The sequence below is a fragment of the Thermobia domestica genome, chromosome 16 (genome assembly GCF_964235325.1).
Source record: "Thermobia domestica chromosome 16, izTheDome1.hap1.1, whole genome shotgun sequence".
Classification (NCBI taxonomy): domain Eukaryota; kingdom Metazoa; phylum Arthropoda; class Insecta; order Zygentoma; family Lepismatidae; genus Thermobia; species Thermobia domestica.
In genome coordinates this window covers 61,034,761-61,049,472 of record NC_137469.1, presented here as the reverse complement: position 1 = coordinate 61,049,472, position 14,712 = coordinate 61,034,761, and the positions used below count along the sequence as shown (strand labels likewise).

Below are 14,712 nucleotides of genomic sequence, written 5' to 3'. Positions count from 1 at the left end.
TTGGAAATTATTTCATTTTTTAGTACACCTACTATAACATTTCCCACTTTTCTAACACTAACAGAATCACTAGTTGAATCAATGCTCATCCAAATTTTTCTATCTTCACATACGGACCTAATGTGTGTTAATGTTCCTTCATAGCACTTGGATATATGGTTTTTCGGAAGCGTTGACTCATCTGGAGGACTTAAGTTTGTATATTTAGTAAGAAAATTTCGGAGCTCGGGATTGTTTTATCATATACAAGGTCTGTATGATAAGTAATGAGACTCGCCGCGCCGCGGCGCGCGTGTCGCTGGAGCGGGTTTGTCGGTGATGGAGGATGTAGGGGGGGGTCCGAGCAAACCAACGCACCGCGCGTCAGTTGGCTCCGAGCCTTAGTGGAGCGCGGACAAGCCTTGGACAAAGCCCTTGTGAACATTCTTGTCACGGCGGAAAATCAACAAACATGGAGGGTTCCATCGAACAGCGTTATGCGATCAAATTTTGCGTTCGCCTGGGGAAAACGGCTACTCAGACGCTTTCTCTCATCACGGAGGCCTACAAAGAGGAAGCCCTATCCAAAGCCCAGGTGTTTCGTTGGCACAGTGCGTTCCGGAACGGCCGGGAAAGCGTTGAGGATCTGGAGAGGGCTGGACGCCCGACAACAGTGACTACGGACGAAACTGTGGCAAAAGTGAGGGATCTCCTGAACTCAGACCGTCGATTATCGTTGAGATTGATTGCTGATGAACTCGATATGAACCACACAACAGTGCACAAGATTGTGACGGAACAATTGGGAATGAGAAAAATCTGTGCGAAACTGGTGCCGCGAGTGTTGACTGACGAACAAAAGCAACGACGTGTTGATTGTTGTCAGGAACTGTTGAACCTCATGAACAGTGACCCTAACTTTGAAGATGACGTCATAACAGGTGACGAGTCGTGGGTGTTCCAGTACGACCCTGAAACGAAACGTCAAAGCGCGGAGTGGCACACTCCTGCGTCCCCGCGCCCCAAGAAGGCCAGAATGTCGAAGTCAAAGGTGAAAACAATGTTGATTGTTTTTTTTGACAATGTGGGGGTGGTCCACAAGGAGTTTGTACCCCAAGGACAAGCCGTTAACGCCGCCTTCTACAAACAAGTCCTTGAGAGACTGCACAGGAGCGTCAAGCGGAAAAGACCGGCGATCGCTAGCCGGTGGAAGTTGCATCACGACAATGCCCCTGCCCACACCGCCTTCTTAGTGACCTCCTTTTTGACCCGGATTGGGGTGGAAGTCCTTCCACAACCACCCTACAGCCCAGATGTGAGCCCGGCCGACTTCTTCCTCTTCCCGAAGCTGAAGCCACGCTTGAAAGGAACCCGTTTTGCAGACGTCACAGCCATCCAAGCAGCCGTGACCACATTTCTAAAGGACATGCCGGCTGCTGACTTCCAGGGGGCGTTTGCAGCGTGGAAACATCGATTGCAGAAGTGCATCGACGCAAGAGGAGAGTACTTCGAAAGCTTTTAAGTCCCTGTACAGATCAGATCAATAAAACAATGTTTCCAGACCTGGTCTCATTACTTATCATACAAACCCTGTATAGGGGTATGTCAGCATGTCATTATGTACCCTATTCTTTTCCCGATGTTAATTTATTTCGAGAAAAAGAAAATAAAATTTCGTTGTGAAATTTAGAATAAAATAACGGAAAATTATTAAAAATATGTATTTGTTACAAAAATGTTCAAAATATTTATTTACATAACTTTTTTTTTCAGAAAATATGTATTTTTATGTGAAATAAAATTTGTAATTTACACTTGCAGACTCATAAATGGGATAATAACCTTTGTTTGGGCTTGTACGTGTTTGAGAAAAAAAAATATTTTTACATATAAATCCGGGCCTTAATTATTATTCATAAAATAAAGGATCTACTGCAAGAATATTAATTACTGTTCCCAAGGAGACAGTACATCCTGCTGCACAATATGTTTAAAGATTCAATGTTTTAGGTATTAGTTTCAACGGATAAAAAATATTCAACTTATAATATGAAATGTTTTAAAAGAATACCTTAAAATTCTATCGTTTTAAATCTGCAGTTTTCTAGAGATTCACATGTATATGCCCATAATGTACAAAAGTGGTTTACCCTGTACACATACATTGCTCGCCTCGTAATGGAATATTTAGAATTATATCATGCTACTTGAATCTGGACTTGATTTAGTAATTGATACGCTGTTCATTCTATATTAGATAGTAGATGAAACGCTGTATATGACAAGTCACTAAACTATACTTGAACTCCCTGGTTTTATATCCAACGAAAAATTTGAAGTGACGGATACACTTTACACACTTATCAGTCTAAAACATAATAAAACGTAATTTAACATAATAAAACATAGTAACATAATAAAACGTATGCTTAAATCTAGCTATGATCATATACAGTCACCAGCAAAAATGCATATCTGCCCACTGGAGATTTTCTCGGCAAAACCTTTGGGAGAAATAAATCAATCTGTACTTATCTGTTAAATAATATTTTATTTATCCAAAATCACACGTAAATTGGCCAATTCGTTTCTAACAACAGACCATATACTTTTTCTACCAACCATGACCCGTAGACTTCTACCTATTGATGGATTACTGATTTGTAACCTACCGCTGACTAAATTGAGTAAGTGATGAAACGCTTTTCTCAGTCACTAATAACATAATATTAGCAGGCTGATGTCTTCAGAACTATCCTGAACAAATTATTTTTCTCTCTACCATTTTATGAGTAAACAATTAAAAATGTCACCCCATTATACAGCTCACAAAGAAATCTACATTTAGAATATACAGCATTACTTTCATACTTGATAGTTTTGGAAAGCATTCCGTTTCAATCTGAATGACACAAAAACAATCCCAACAAGGCAAAAAATATTTAAGTGAAGATTACACATTAAATAAAAAGAAATTAAATCTTTGCCGCAACATTTTAGAGTTGAGTTGATTTTAGTTTAGCGTCCCTTTCAGCAGCGAGGCTATATGAGACGTGGACCTACTGATTAACGTGGAATCCGAACCACATGAGCTCCCGCCGGGAACCGAACCCGGGTCTCCCACGCCAAAGGCGCGTACGCTAACCGCGCAACATTTTAGAATATGCCATACAAGAATAAAATAATAGATACAATGATAGCCAGAAATCTTATATTTAAATAATAAACTGCAGACTTACTCCTGAACTGATTTAAACATTTCAGCCACAATATCCTTCCTCTTCTTTCCAGGCCCTAGAATCTGCTGACCACTATGTTCAGATCCTCCAGCATAGAATGCCTGTCCCTCATCATCATCAGAACCAGCCTCGCCGTGACCTAAACTTGACAGTGTAGCGAACCTATTAAATGCGAAAAATAAACCTCAAAATATCAACCAAATAAGCCAATAAAATAAAATTAACAATGAAAATTGAGACTGGATCGGACATAAGCCCGGATTTCTAATCATTAAGCTATTCAGTTCATCAAATTAACCATATACGAAGATAGATCAATAAGTAACGTACTTTTTTTTTCTTTCTTTTTAACTCGACACTACACTGATCTGGAACAAGAAAACTGAGAAAGAAGTGCTTTAAAGTTCGCAATGTAGTCGGTAGTTGATCGATCAAACGTACCTCCAGCGGCAAAAGCGTGCTAATGTTACGGTCGTCTATTTGTAATTAAAAAAAAAAAAAAAAAAGTTTTTGGGACAAAAGGATAAAACCGAGTAAAATTCACAGAGAAATGGTGTGTATGCACAGGGAAGACTGTATGGACCATAGCAGCATCTCCAAGTCGGACAAATTCTTTGAAGTGGGTCGTGCGAATCTTGCGGATTTATCACGAGTCGGGCGTCCAGCAAAAGCACCGAGCGAACAGAATGTCACGGTCACTGAAGAGGGAATTCGTAATGACCGACGAATCCATTAAAGAACATGTTGAACCTTTGGACTATCATCTTTTCGTCTTGATGAAAAAGTTCTTGGGCGGCCAACGTTTCAATTCCAATTACGAAATCAAATGGATTGTACAGATAGCTATACACCCAAAACACGGACCTCTATACGTTAGGAAGTGTTGAAATACTTGCTGGGCACGTTGAAAAGCAGTTAATATAAGCTTTTACTTTGGTGTAATACGTCAAAAATATATATATCTATTACACCTTCTTCTACATAAATTGTTATCCGTTACTTATTGATCCTTCCTCGTCTTTTCACTGTTAATCCCGGTGCTCCTTTAGTTTCATTATTATAAGAATACTTCTCTAAACACAAACGAGCCTAAACGAAAATGCACATTTCTTCTTCGCTTCACTGATTTCGCTTTACATCCTTTACGTAAACTTAGATTATAGAGGACGGCACTGTAAACTCCGAACCACACGGGGATCTTAAATTACTGCATGGCGAATCAAAGAAAGAATTAAAAAAAAGCAAGCAGGTGAAATTTCGCTTGTTCCGCAAATTTTTGTCTCTCGTCAAAGGTAATTTAATAATTACCGAAATAATACGAGCCAAAATTAGATATACTAAGCTAAATAAATATTTTATTTTATTTTACGGTATTATTATACATTATTATGCAAAGTATAGTTTGTAAGTGTAAAACATACTATATGGAAACAGGTGAGATTGTATTAATATTTACATTGATATGACTAAGCCGAATACGGGCACAAGTACTGAAACACTCGTCAAGCATTCTAATTCTATCAAAGGTGAAGCTGCGGTCTCAGTCTCAGGTACTGTCTAAGCATATATACGTTACTACCATGCATAAGATTCAGGATGTAGAAATTTCACGTCTACCCATGCTGAAAGAAGCATTCACAAATCTTATTTTATTGGAACTTAAAAATCAACGCTGAATTGGTTATGAGGATTCTTTTTTTTTTTAAATCGTACTAAATAACTTGATTTCAAAATATTAATAGACATAAAAATTCTGTTTCCATTTTCCATATAAAAACTTTTTTATAAAGTTACTTGTTCTTCATAGTGACGTCTAGATTTTCTTCGTTTGGATTTGAAACCACTGAGAAGAGAAAACAAAATTTTGCGAGGATTTGGCAAGGTTAAGAGTTCTGTAAGGATACAGTCTTCGAATCAAAAGCTAGTTATGATTGGTATCAATATATGTATGTAATTATTGCTTTTACCTGCTCTATTTTCATGTAATTGTTTCATCCATTGAGTAGCCAAAGTACCTGAAGTGATTCAGTTATTCAAGATGGTAATACAATTTTCATAATGTAGGTACATACAGACATTACTAATATTACAAACATGTAGATGAGTTGAATTTCAGTTTAGCGTCCCTTTCAGCAGCGAGGCTATGTGAGACGTGGACCTACTGATTAACGTGGAATCCGAACCACATGAGCTCCCACCGGGAAACATGTAGATATGTATGTTTAAAAATCTTCTAGTTTGAAGTTATAATAACTCACGTCAGTACATTTGCTTATTCAGTCATTTTGTGTTTAGAAGCCAGTTATATTCCAGTTATATTGGTGACAATGATGGATTGCAGGAATAACAGATACTCTATTTACCTTCCAGCCAGGAAAAAGCAGCTGGTTTTTAAACATTGCGATTATATATACAGTTAAAACCCACTTTGATGCTAAATTAGATGTACTATTTATGATTACGTGCTCACTGCAAGCTACTTCAAGTATGTTTCAAAAACCTTCCACTGCTTCTGAAACACACCAGTTGTTTGCACGAGTGCAGTTTCTGTACGAGTATCATTTTCATTTTCTTTTCGTCATAAGTGTGCTCAGTCATTAGTTTCATTTATTTAACATCCAACGATCATACTCCGAAGTAAAGAGGAACCAAAACAATGATATGAGAGAAATGATGGAGAAGTGGAAGCAAACGGGAGAACCCCAAGTAAACCACGCACACAGTATTTGTCCATTTTGGCCCGAGATGGGATCTAATAGAGATCCTACGCACAAGAAATGAGTTCTCTACCGTTCGTTTCATGTTCATCTAATTGTAAAGGATATAAATTACTTCAATTATGAACCAGTCCCGTCGAAAGAAAGAAGACAGATGAAACATTCTATATTAATATTAGTAGGAATACTATAAGTAGATTAATATTCCACTGACGTATTTATTATTGTTCATTTATTAAACAAGTTTCAGATACAACTGCTAGAACCACATCTAACGATTGCTCGTATTCGTGATCAAGTTCGAAAGTGATACACAAAGCATGCGGAACAATTTGGAAGACATCACGAGATATAAGTAATATTAACGCATGCACGCTGGCTTTGTGGACAATCTACAGCCTCAAATTGTCATACATTGCACGATTCACTGTTGATTGGACTACATGTTATCGCTTGGCCATAACACGCTGTGGTAATGGATCCTCCAGGGTAGCTATAATTCGGATCTTCTTTTAGCACAGGTCTTGTGAGTTTCACTGACATCCTCTTCGAATGACATTTAGTTGACAATATGAATTGTGAAGAAGACTGCTGTACACAACGATTAATTATAACACCAACTGTGGCCGTCCTACCACAAAGCCATTGTTCAGACACTGTTCTACTATGCGCGGAATATAATTAAGTTCGCTTGAAAAAGAGGTATGACGTATCCTTCCCAAATGAAATTTTTTCAGTTGTATTTTGACAAAACTCCTTCACTCAGTTACACAACAGCTGATAAGAGTGATACGAGTACCGTACAGTTTTGTTGCTCTGTGAAATCCGGTTCGACAGGAGTCGTTGTCCGCAAGTTATTCAAATAGACACGAATCAGTTTCTGTATGTCCTTCTCCTAAATGGAAGATCCTCTTCGGAACTTGATATATTATTTCTTAAATGTTAATGAACGAAAAATTTAAAATTATGCCACTAAAATCTGAATTTACCTTGGACCGAAAGGAGCACCTGGTCTAGCCTTAGGTTTCGATTCAGAATTAGGACTTGGAACGTTCTCTACATTTTGTGCGGAGCTTTCCTCATCAGGCCCCTCAGGATCTTGGAAAGCCACATCATCTCCATCTTCATAGAAACTAGATAAAGCAACCTGTGAAAGAACATCAATTTAATCGGTCATTTTATGAAACAATTCTGTCCTATGATAGCATTTTCCTATTACAGACATGTAACGACGCCTACTACTATAGAAATGATACAATGATAAGCTTGGTAAGAATATAACTAATTCACTCAAAACATTCGGTTCAACAGGAACCACAATCGGAAAATAATTCAAATTACATGACTTTAATAAATATTTCGTGAAGTACAGCTATATTAGTCACCTTTAAAATAATAAGAAAATAAAGTTAACATACCTTAGAGCAGGGCACAAAATTTCCGGTCGCCAGATCGCCATTGGCGACTAGAAATTTAGAGCTGGCGACCAGTGTTCAGTGGGAATGGTTTCTGCCTAAACTCACAGAGCTGCGTAGTTTCTGTTTCGCACGAAAATAATCGTCACTGAGTGAGACAAAACACGGAATGTGAAGTCTTCACAACTTTGTAAATTGCCCCTCCTTTCCCACCCTTAATCGAAAACTTCATTACGAGATTCCCAAATTTACTTCCAATTGTCACATTTTTTGCAGTTTTACCTGTGAGTACTGCTTCATGTGAGAGAAGGCTCCATCAGTCTCAACAAAGTTAAGACTTCCTAAAGGAATTCACTGAAGATTGATACATTGGATGATTGCTGACAATTTCTATCAATGGCCCTTCACTTAAGGACTTTGTTCCGAAAACTGCAATCGACAACTAGTACTTCAGTGCAGAGAGAGAGAGTTACCCAAATGTGAAATCTTAAGGTAAGACATTTTTAACCCGGCAACGGTCGACACGTGAGCGCAGCGCTCACTCTGGCATGTTTTCCTTTCAAATCCGCCCTAGTGGGGTCACAGACTTGAGGCGCCGTCTAACTGTCTCTTGATATGTCTTGTGTATAAGAATGAAGTGTAACCTTTTCATTCTCTTCCATTGGAATAGCACTGGCCTTATAAAAGTGACAATGCGTAATTTGTGAGCGCCACGCTCACCTGCCGACCGACGGCGTGAGTGACTTTTCTGAGATCATGGACAATAACAAGGAGCAGATTCAGCTATGGCTTGCTAAATAAAGAAACAAACTGTACGGTATGCTGCCTCTGAAGTGCCAATCTGTAGGAAACACACTGTCAGCATCTGCTGGAAGTGTAATGGGTGACATCAACAGTGATGAGACATGAAAAAGAACTGTGTCTTATTAAAATACCTACTGTATTACCAAGAGACAAGTACAGTGTTTGCACTAAGATATTTATATCTTTAATTTCATTAAATATTTTCTAACTCAAAATATGTATAGTATGAACATATGAAGAGTATATACTGAAAACTCGCTATAATTATATAAATATTTTTTTTAAGAAAATATAATCCTTATGTGATAATGATAATAAAAATGTAATACTATGTGATAATGATAATTAACTAATTGTATTGTTCATGGGATAACAGAAATTGATTTCATAAAAACTTTGATAATAAAAATAGATATAATTTATAATAAGTAATGGTTTGGTATAAACGCATTATAATTTTATTTGCGATTTTATTTTAATAATAATAATAATAATAAAATCACAAAATGTCAACATATAGAAATAAGTTCAAAATAAATCCCATGTAAAGTCATAAACAGCCATAGAAACGATTATATTGTAAGTGAGCACTGCGCTCACCTGTCAACCGCTCGCGTCACAAATCAACACTCGACCGTCCCGGGTTAACATGTATGAATTGTCCAATTCAAAATTGATTACCCTAAATCTAATTGTCTGGTTTTGAAATTTTATGCCCTGATGTAATATGTTTCTTTGTCAAACCAAAGGCCGTGGGGGAAGGGGGAAACTCTCGTAATTTGTACGTGAGAGATACTGGCGACTATCGTTTTTGGATTGGCGAGTGCGTCTGACTTTGAAATTTTGCGCCCCGTCTTAGAGTATTTGAATCTATTTCACATAACGGCTTATTACACAAGAGATAAATATCTTGAACTTAGTTAAATTTAGTTTAAATGTATATGAAAGAGAAATTAAGATATTTTCTCCAAAGCTTAACTTCTGCTACAGATTTACAAGTTTAGCTGTAACATCTTTAATCAAGGCTCCTGACTGGAGTTCAGCGTCCCTTTCCACTGCAAAAGCTACATAAGACGTGGACCTACAGTTGAAAGTGGAATGTGAACCACCATAATGAGTTCGTATTTCAAGGTTCTGCCACTGAAACTCATATCCAGGACTGTGTACAAGATCAAAGCTGTTGCACAGAAGGATCCAAATGAACCAATTACTTCTAACAAAAATTCCCTTCCCGCTGGTCCAGTATCTAGCGCGTGTACATTTGTTGTGGGAGAGCACATAAATTTAATTTCACCATCATTCATTTTGATTAATCATCCGTCTCCTTTAGCCTAAAGGGCAGAACCGTGGAACGTTAAAGTAAAAAACAAAATTCTATCAGGTCTTGTTTTCATATTGTCAAACTAAAACACAATAACACACTGAGCTAGGCTATGTGATAATATGCAAAAAATAAATACATAAATAAATAAAATAAAATAAAATAAATAAAAAACAATCACGTTACAGTTTCAACACAATAACTGTGTCTTCATCAGACTCCCACTTTTTTTTTTTTTTTTCATATTATCACATAGCCTTGCTCAGTGTGTTATTGTGTTTTAGTTTAAAAAGATTCATTTCATATCTGAACAAAAACTACACTCTTGCCTCTAATTCGGCAAGTATTATTAATACTATCAGCTTTTTGCTTTTAGATTTCTTTAAAAAATATTACAGACAACAATACTAAATGTCTCTAGAATGGTTTACAACGAACACTATCCTATTCACTCACTTTACAGTGGTTTATGGACCAAACTATTTCTGTTTCAATTATCATACACCAGTATGATACTACAAAATTAGTTACCGGTAATCAGCTTAATTGTTGCAATTCATCTTTGTTACTGCCCTATTGACTCCTTCAATGTAAGTATAAATGCTATCACATAACAATTGGCCTAAAGACAACAAAATTAATTCCATGTAAGTTTCTGAAATAAATAATATATACTATTACATAAGACTAAAACTGACTTATTCGTCATCGCCTAGGCCTCGCTAGTCTAGCTAGAAATATGAAATTTGATAGAAACACCATTTGTCACGAAAGCAAGGATCTTTGGAAATAAGGATGTCAATCTTTATTATTAATAATATTTTGGCAACAGAGACAGGAACCCCGAAAAATACTACATGTCCTAGAATAAATATCTGCCACGTTCCACTGAAATACAGTTAATGGGTCTGAACAGTGAAGGCAATAGAGATTGTGTTTTGATATGTAAAGGCAGCACCTATACTTATGAGTAAAAACGGTGGCAGAGAGAGTACTTCCAATGTAATTAATGGGACCCAGGGATGGCAAAAACATGTTTTTTTTTTTTTTTTTTTTTTTTTTTTTTTTTTTTTTTTTTAACGGCATTTTTGGTTTAAATAATTTACTCTGTTTATTTATATTACATGAGTACAGAAATAAGTTTGTTTCGCTTTGGTGTTGTCACATAAGCTTAAAGTGGAATCGAAACCATTTCTCGGTTTACATTCGAGACAAACTGTCCTCCATTTCGACTTGGAACAGCAGAATGGAAGTTCCAACCACTTCACTCGAACACACCAATTATATATTCGCTTATTCCGAAATCGGGACTGTCCCGTTTAATTATAAAGTTGGGTGGTCCGGTCAGTAAATTTCTTAAATCGGGAAACTCCCGCCTTAGCCACCTGGAAAATCCTGTTATTACTTCAAATGCAAAGCAATAACGGAAAAATCCCGTTATGCTTAGCATGTAAAATTTTACGGTCAATGTATCATCAGTACACTAAAACTGAGGTATTAAATTACAAATTTAGTATGTACATATCATTCAATAAAATTAAAACTGAAAGTCCAATCCAAGCTGATGTTGGAAGCTACGTAGGCAGTCCATAAATTTTGTCAATTTCTATCAATATATTTAAGCAACTTTGGCTTCTTTGTAAAACAGGCATTCAGGCAAGCAGAAATATACAATTTGGTTTCGTTTCGTATGTTCAGGCTTAGCTCCTTATGTAATACCGAAGTTATCAAGAGGACTTTCGCTTAAAGTGACATCCGAACCATTACTTGGTTTACACTTGCAAAGAGAGCTGTGTTTCGACCGAGCGTTGAACATGGGACGCCTTGATTAAAAGGCGAAAAGGAAATAAAACTAATACAGATGGTTTGATATACGGAAACTACCATGTAAGTAGTTCACACGATTTAAAGCATTTTTTATTTAAACCAGTTTTTTTTTCTTTCTTAAACAGCTGATTTAAACCACCTTGGTTTAAACCAGCCAACCCTGCTGGGACCTCAGCCCGGATTGACCCGGGTCAACATGCTTTTGTCAATGCGAAATCAGCAGCGGTGAATAGTGTTAAATCAAACCGATGTATGCTGAGTAGAAACGTATTTGGCTCAGATAGTGCTAATCCGCACCGAATTCCACATTCATTAAACAAATATCTCAAAAGTATATATATATATATATATATATATATATAAATCTTGTCGCAGCAATGCCATGTTGAATTTTGTCTGTATTCGATGTTCGAGAGTCCATTTGTTGCTGGTGTGATTTGTTTTACCAGATGCTTTCTATTCATTACATAGATAAAGCGCAGAACAAAGCTGTTTGCTAAATAACATCATGGCATGTTCATCGTATGATAGTGACGTGAAAGATTTAATAGCGATTTAGAGGAGGAAAAAAAAATAAATAAAGATATGCTGAACAACTGCATCCTCGGAACACGTTAGCCATTCCAATTACATCCGAGAGTGTGGTCACTAAAAGCCACCTTATCTTCCAAAACTTAAGATTTTCAGGCATTCCTAAATGCTCTTTGAGGCCAAAATATTCCGGACATTATACATGAACGTCTCGAACACTCAGTGGACGATACAGTCTTCACAATACGGAGGTTAGCAGTATGAATTAAAAAGGAATGTGAGAGATGAGTATGTTCGATAAACAAGCGTTTTGAGATAACTTCACCTCGGCGACTAATACATGATGACGTCTTGTCAATTGTCCAACAAGACGCGTTACTAAATAGAGTTTATTTTCATTGGCATGGTTCCAACCCGCTTTCCAGTATGCGCATCAAATGAAAGAAACAGCTACTAAGATCCGAGTGCGGACGAGGGTGCTCCAGTGCAACACCTGCCAACGCACTGTTCTTGGTTGCTGTGTCGACATGCTCGTTTCCGCGAATGCTAATCTGTCCTTAGATATCAACATCACAGCCCTGTTCCTGTAGGTGATGGCATCTCAGAGGAAGTGTCTTCAAGGTTCAAGGTATTTTCCTTCCTTCTCTTCGGAAGTTTGGTTCCTGAAATAAAAGTAAAGAAAAAAGTACTGCTCCTTTTTCATTTAACGTTTTCCATTTTCTTTTTCCACCAAAATTCAAGAAGTTCTTTGGGTTTTTCCATTTCTTTCTCACTTAGTTCCCTTCCATTTACATTAAAGTTTAGCCTCCAAGCTAATTTAACCAAATTTCCTTCCTTTTTCATGTCATCGTTCCATTTCCATGTTTCCCTTATTTTTAGGGTTTCTTCACATTTTAACAATAAGTGTTCTAGTGTTTCATCATCTTTAAAACACAGTTGACATTTTTCGTTCACTTCTTTAATTTTTTTCAATCTTACCCTTGTTTCAAGGCTCCCTGACCTGGCTTTGAAGAGTAAAATGCTTCCTAAATCATTGTCCATATAATTTACTTTCTCATAACGCTTTTTATATGTGTATATTCCTTTCAAACTGCTCTTCTTGACTTCTTCATACCACTTTTCCTGTGCTTTTTCTTTAACTGTTTTTTCTGTGATTGTTTCCCAATTTATTGTCTTCTCTGTGCCAACGGGTAGTTTGATCATACTTTCTTTCTAATTTCCTAACTCTCCTAAACTATTTTGTGTTCTCCCCTTTTCTCATATGTTTAGTGGCCTCATGCACAACTTTTACTAATCTTGTTTCTTCCATAAATGTTAATCTTTCAAGATATTTTATTTTACTCATAACTTCTCTTTTTTCAAAATCACTCCATCCCATCTCTCCTGTTATTGTTACATTTGCAATTAAATTATTTGCTCCTAGGGCAAACCTTCCTATTTGATTTTGTGCTTGTTGTAAAATACTCCTGGTTTTTTCCGTTACAGTTATTACTTTATTTGCATATGTTAGCGCCGGTACTGCTACTTGTTTCCATAGTATTCTTGACACCTCATATCTATTGCATTAAGAAAAGCAATTTTCTATTTCAAATTGTAAAAGTTTACACCCTCTGTTTTGAATGTAACTGACCTGTAACTCAACATAACCTAAGATAATATACCGTAATCCAAACCAAATGTAGTACATTTTTTTATTTATCTATTTTCGTGTGGTCCGCCGATATAACACTAATGTCTTAATTAGCACCGGGATAAATGTTTGTTTCGTGTTGAAAATTCGGCCTATGTTTAGCAGAAGTGGTCCAGTAATTTTTTTCCAAAAATGTTACAATATCGGTAATTTCTGTTCAGATTAGTTCATGTCATTAAAGAGGTAGTATAATTTTCCAAAATATGATAGAATTTTGCTTACTTCTACTAATATTATGTTAGTTTAGATTAGATGTGGTTACGTTATGTTAGGTCTTATTACTTGCATTATCCATTTCTCCCGCAAATTTTGTATTTTTCTGGACCCCTTCTGCTAAACATAACCCGCAAATTCTTTTGGTGTTTGTGTTAGGTGTCATTTTTTTTTTCTTTAAATTATGTTGTTTAGTACACAAACCCCACACCTCTAAGCTGTCGCTCTTTATTTCTCCATTATTTCGATAACCGTTAAGCATATCGACTTGCGGTTTTCAGTAAATAGATATATGTAACGTTCTTTACAACATTTGAAAAACATTTTCAAAATATTTTTAAAAATGCGGAAATTCAGTACCCCACAGTAGCCCCAAATCCCATTGGGGTACTTTTTTCTTTTTGCGTAATATATTTTGAATTGTTGTCAAGCCTCAATAAACAGTTTTACGAAATCTATCGTTCTTGCATCGGAAAACTCTCCAACCTCATCAACTTCAGAAAAAGAAATCGAAATTATTGCAACTCACGTCTAATTTCCAAGCTGCCGATTCCAAATAAAATCTCGCTCGCTCATCCGCAATTCCAGTTATGTTCTTAAATTTAGAAATCAATGCCTCTTTATCAGCCATATCGCTTGAAACCACACGAAATTATTCACTGAAATTAATATTAAATATTATATTTCAAGATGTAAAATAATAGAAAATTTTCACTTTCAATTCACTCTACACTTCGCACAACTTATCATTCGCGAAACTACCCAATGTTGCCAAGGTTGGTTTGATATGGTGTTAGTAAAAATCTCAATGTTATACCTTACGCTTCTCAGAAGTGTTATTTTCATAATCTTAAATTCTTAGGAAAGACAGAACTGCAAGAGATACGGAAAATAAGAAAATGTAATTAAAGAAGAAATCGGGTATACGTAGTCCTGGTCACGATAAGTAGAAAATATAAAAAAATATACAGAGAAG

General features: G+C 36.4%; 1 protein-coding gene across 1 annotated transcript in view; it reads right to left on the bottom strand.

The window, feature by feature from the left end:
• p47 (NSFL1 cofactor p47) overlaps window positions 1-14,509 on the bottom strand; it is a 41,138-nt gene extending 26,629 nt beyond the window's left edge. The window contains exons 1-3 of the mRNA XM_081742441.1: window positions 14,266-14,509; window positions 6,925-7,082; window positions 3,219-3,380 (exon numbers count right to left, since the gene is read on the bottom strand). Of these exons, the coding sequence (XP_081598567.1) occupies window positions 3,219-3,380; window positions 6,925-7,082; window positions 14,266-14,367 (422 nt within the window). The 5' untranslated portion in view covers window positions 14,368-14,509. The remainder of the gene's footprint in view (window positions 1-3,218; window positions 3,381-6,924; window positions 7,083-14,265) is intronic.
• Between the last annotated feature and the right edge of the window lie 203 nt (window positions 14,510-14,712).